This window comes from Tachysurus vachellii, chromosome 22 (assembly GCF_030014155.1).
Source record: "Tachysurus vachellii isolate PV-2020 chromosome 22, HZAU_Pvac_v1, whole genome shotgun sequence".
In the NCBI taxonomy this organism is placed as follows: Eukaryota; Metazoa; Chordata; class Actinopteri; order Siluriformes; family Bagridae; genus Tachysurus; species Tachysurus vachellii.
In genome coordinates this window covers 905,001-910,000 of record NC_083481.1, presented here as the reverse complement: position 1 = coordinate 910,000, position 5,000 = coordinate 905,001, and the positions used below count along the sequence as shown (strand labels likewise).

At 30.7% G+C, this 5,000-nt stretch overlaps 2 protein-coding genes across 3 annotated transcripts in view; both read left to right on the top strand.

Annotated features, from left to right (window-relative positions):
* The window catches only part of LOC132837844 (nuclear receptor subfamily 1 group D member 2-like), a 19,004-nt gene extending 17,191 nt beyond the window's left edge, over window positions 1-1,813 (top strand). For both annotated transcript variants that reach the window (XM_060857749.1, XM_060857750.1), the window contains exon 9: window positions 1-1,813. This exon is cut by the window's left edge and continues 337 nt beyond it. The gene's annotated coding sequence lies outside the window, so the exon portion shown is untranslated.
* Window positions 1,814-3,117: 1,304 nt separating this feature from the next.
* Window positions 3,118-5,000, top strand: part of faim2b (Fas apoptotic inhibitory molecule 2b) — a 5,352-nt gene continuing 3,469 nt past the window's right edge. Inside the window, exons 1-4 of the mRNA XM_060858409.1 lie at window positions 3,118-3,230; window positions 3,789-3,852; window positions 4,407-4,483; window positions 4,947-5,000. The exon at window positions 4,947-5,000 is cut by the window's right edge and continues 11 nt beyond it. Of these exons, the coding sequence (XP_060714392.1) occupies window positions 3,216-3,230; window positions 3,789-3,852; window positions 4,407-4,483; window positions 4,947-5,000 (210 nt within the window). The 5' untranslated portion in view covers window positions 3,118-3,215. The remainder of the gene's footprint in view (window positions 3,231-3,788; window positions 3,853-4,406; window positions 4,484-4,946) is intronic.

Sequence of the window (5,000 nt, the reverse complement as noted above, 5' to 3'; positions counted from 1 at the left end):
TCAGAAATCTTTCTACCTGTTGTTCTTAACAGATGTTTATGTGTAAAAGGACCTCGGCTGTGTTTCTGGTGTGAACTTCATCTTTTGTGTTAATGTGATATTTATTTACGTAAAATCACTTTCTAATGTCTTAGCTTCGATACCAGCAGCTCAGCTACACGCTAACCGAGAATGTTTGTAGAACAGTCAGAAGTTCTATGAAGGTTTAACTGTAACCTTTAAGCAACAGTCGTGTCCTTTAATACTCTGTGAGTGTGATGATGGTTTGTGTTGTTTTTAAAGACCACAGCCAACTTAAAATGTTGCAGCAGCATTGCTGGGACTTCAGCTCAATAACGTTCAGCAACTTTTGAGAAAACATTCTGCTAGTGTGAAAGTGTTAGCTGGGCTGCTAGGTTGCATTATGTTAGTTAGTTAGTTAGTTAGTTAGCAGATTAGTAGCCATGGAAACGTCTAGGCACATGTTAGCTCTGAAACAGGCAGCTAGCGTAAACCATGTAAACCATTTCACACCATGTGTTTTTGTATTTTCAAACCGTTTTCGATTGACGTTTTGAAAAAGGACCCAAATGATTCTGCCTTAGGTTTTATTTTGATATTTCCACGATATTGTAGAATTGTCACAGGTCTAATTGAATATTTATCTATTTTTAAAACCTACAGATCTACTTCTGTAGAAAATTTAGTGGATCATCTGAAATGTCTTAGTTGTCTGAAATTTGTTTCTACTGTATTATTGTCCTCTGATGCTACGAGGCTAATTTATCCCTAGTGTAGCTACAAATCTGTCTCAAACTAAAGCCAGAACTTCAGACATGACTTTAGACATGGTTTAGGACCCAGGAGCTCCTCAGACTTTCTCTACATTCAGCCCCTTTGGACAATTTTTCCCTCAGTCCAAGTCATCATTTCCTCCTAAAACAAAGGAGGAAACTGATGGACTGATTTTAGCCTTAAATACACACTATGTTATTATTTATCCACATTAGCTATGCTAATCAGATACTTACACACAACACTGTGCTGATGTTTCCTGTTAAATAGCTTTAGTTTCGCTCTCATATACAAGCGGCTGGTAAATTTGGCTCGCTACTAAATTCAAATAACAAGCTAGCGAACGTCACGCTAAGCAGTACATCATATTAAAACCAAGAATGATGACGCTAGCTGAACTTTCTGCATAGAAACAAGCTTTAAAATTTGGAAGCTATCATGTGATAGTGAGCAGAAATTTGTACTAAATTTGCATATTTAATATTCACATTACGATTTTTTTTCCTTTTCTCTGAATCTTCACATTATACATTTTTTGAGGTTTGTGACTCAACCTTTAGCTTTTTTTTAATATCAAACTGTTTCTTTGTTCAAATTTTCTTGTCAATTTAAAGACTACACTTTATTTGTGCTGCTTCATGTCACTGAATCACGACTGTTGGACCTCAGAGCGTAATTTAATCAGGAATTGTGTATCGAGGAATGTTTTCATTTTGTCTTGTGTGTGTTGTACATTTTGTATTTGTGTTATGTTTCTGTGAGTCCGAATGACTGGACTGTTGTCTGTTATATAATTTACATTTATAGAAAATCTATAAGAAGGGAAAACGAAGGCCTTATTTTTAGTGTCTTTAGTAAAATAAAATCTATTATATATTATCAGTGTTGTTCTTCTACAAACGAACAAGTTACATCCTGTGATATTAAAGTTTTAATTCTTATCACGATCGCCTTGCCTGTATATTTTGTAAAGGTTTTATTGTTATAATCTTCAACAGAGTTAAAAATAATAATAATAATAAACAAGATTACATCATCAGTTTTTTCTGCATGTTTGGTCTTCATTTCAGAACCAGAATTTTCTCAGTTTGCTTCATTTTATCAAATTTATTACAACACACGAGCAACATAGAAAGCAAAAGTACGTAACAGAATGTATATATATATTTTTTTATTTTATTTCTGTTAGTCATTTTTAAATCTGAAAATTTTAAACAAAAATTATGATAAAGTAGGAATTTCCAAATGAGAAAAAAAATTATTTCTACACTGACTTTTTTTTTTTTTTGCAAAGAATTTGTTTATGAAAACTAAATAAAAAGCAAAATGCATCGTATTTATTCCATAAATAAATGATTTATTCCATAACCTATATCTAGAATCCAGATTCTCATTTTATTTTTCCAACTTTTTTAAAGTTCCACTAGTAATTGAATGGTTATTAGTGCACAGCAGTGCCCCCTACTGTCCCAGTTACACCAGTTTACTGTAAAATACTGTAATATCTGCATGTTGGTTATAAAAACTTTAGAACTTAGTTTTAGAATTTCTCAATCATCTCTCTGGAGGAATCATGAAAACACGAACCCTACAGAAGGTTTCCTGATCAGAACCAGTTCATGATTTAGATAAGAACCATTAATTATCCACTGAACCTTTAAAGAACCCATCAGGAACCAAGACAGTTTAGCTTAATGTGAAACTCCTGACAGTTTCCAGCAATGAGCAAGTTTGTACCAGACACACTCAGTTACTGTACACACTCTGGTGTTAATGGAGCTTTAAAGGAGTTTGTTGGATAATTAATGAAGAACCTTTAGCATTTAGCATCTTGGTAAATGTATTTAGTAGATAGTCTTAGGGGGGAAAAGAGTTTTCATAGAGCCCTTTAAGGAGAACAAAATCTCTTACTTATCCAGTGAAGTAATAAAGAACCCTTAAAGAACCCTGTAGAACGGATCTGAGTGAACGAGCATGTGTAGGAGTGTCGATCTCAACACAACCTCTCATTAGTTTCTTTTCTCTCCTTGAACCTGTGAGGAATTTAACGTTAGCTTACCTGCTACTTTGAGACTTTTCCAGATCTTTCTACAGATGATCTCATCCTCTTCTGTGTTCTGTTTTAGTTGATCCTCCTGTTCTACTTTAATAGTTCTTAAGGAATATATTCAGAAGATTAATACAAATCTCCCCCCTTTTTTGTTGAAGTGGTACATTCTTGTCTGCTGTTAATGCAGATGGAGTGAACCACTGACTCTGGGAACAGGGGGTGCTGTTCGTGAGGGATTATTGTAGTAGGATTGAATAAAAGTCTGAGTTAATCTGGTGGTACAGACTGCAGAACGAGTCTGAGAACAAACGCTGGATTATGGATAAATAAAACGCAGAGAAAAATTAATTATAATTCTTTTTCAAAAGGAGGCAAAAAATCAACAGGAAACATGACACAGAAGAAGGTAAAGCTGTTTTCGCTAAAATATCATCAGACATCAAAATATTACAGTGTGTGAAAAATTGGATAATTATTTGTTACAATAGAAAGTTTAAATCCATATGAAAATAGAAATCAAAACTTGCCATTTAATAAAATCTTAAGGAGACGCTTCAAAATTTCAGTTTAATGCTAAAGTTTTTTGTTTTGTTTGTTTCTTTATTTAGCAAAATGTCAAACGTTTTATACATTTCACAAAAACACCATAGATTCAGCATCATAGAATAAAACACAGTAAAGACTTTTAAAGTATAATCTTGGTTATTATGAATAGATTTGATAAACATGTTAAGAGTAAAGCAGGATTATTCTAATTAGATCTGATTTCTGGTGTAAACAGACTGAAGCATTAACACTAGAGTTATAATTAGCTTCAGATTTTTAAAAAAATCAGTGTTTGTGTTAAAATAAACTACTTAATAACTCACTGACTTATTCAGTGTTAGAACTTTGCACTTGTTTCATGTTTAGAGCTGCGTGCTTGTGTGTATAAGACACTTTAGTTTGTTTGTTCTCGTCCTAGGTCTCACCCTCAGACGCCACTGTAGCTGGGAATTTACCTCCAAGCTATGAAGAAGCTAACGCAGGTAACAAACACACAAACTAGAATTCTATTTCTAATTCTTTCTTTTCTCATGATTGTTATTATTAGGTTAAACTAATAATTAAAAAGCTTTATTAAATCAACATCCAAAAAATATGATAAACATCTATTTAAATAATTTATAGTTTATAGTTAATTTATAATACTTATAACTGTAATAACAGTTTATTAATTATTAATTACAAAAAAATACAATTATATAACTCTATATATTCATCTTATAAAACAGAAAATTCTGTTAATAATTAAAATTATTACTGATTCCAGGTGAATTTAAAAGAACGGCTTAAAGTCTCTGGAAAAAATGTTATTTTTATTTAATTGTATTAATTTGCCCATAATTTTTATGCAAATTTGTCAAAAATGTCTGATTTAAGAGATTTATTTTCTACTGGTTAAATGTCATTAAAGTACGCTACTACCATATATTATAATAAAATTATTTTGATAACAAAGAACATACAGAGTAATACAATTACTGCCATAAAGAAATTGAATAAATTGTAAAAATAATAATATTTTGGTGTTTTTTTGCAGGATGTCCTGGTTACTGTTATAGTGATGGGACATTTTTATGGGACGATAAAAACATCAGACGTGTTTTTGTGCGAAAGGTAAAGATTCTAATAAAGATTTATTTATTAATAAATAAATAATATATTTATTTATTCAATTTATTTTCATTAATTTAATTAATTTTATTTGTGTAATTTATTTTAAACGAACTTCATTGAAATTAATGTTAATATTTTCTTGTATATTATTTTATATATTCAGTATCATACAATAATAATAATAATAATAATAATAATAATAATAATAATAATAATAATAATAATAATAAACCTTTTTCATTTTATATATTTGATTCAATTTCATTACATCATCAATAAATGTTTTGCACTTTATTTAGTTTATAAATGTTTGATCTTTTTTAATGAGAACTGATTCAGTTTCAGACATTCATCTTTATCATCAAACAGATTCTGTTTTATTGGTGTGTCACATTAACACATTAACACATTAACACATTAACACTCGACTTCCTGAGCGTCTGGTTTGTTCTTTTATTTTCAGGTTTATTCGATTCTGGCGCTGCAGCTGTTTGTTACTCTCAATGTTGTGTCACTT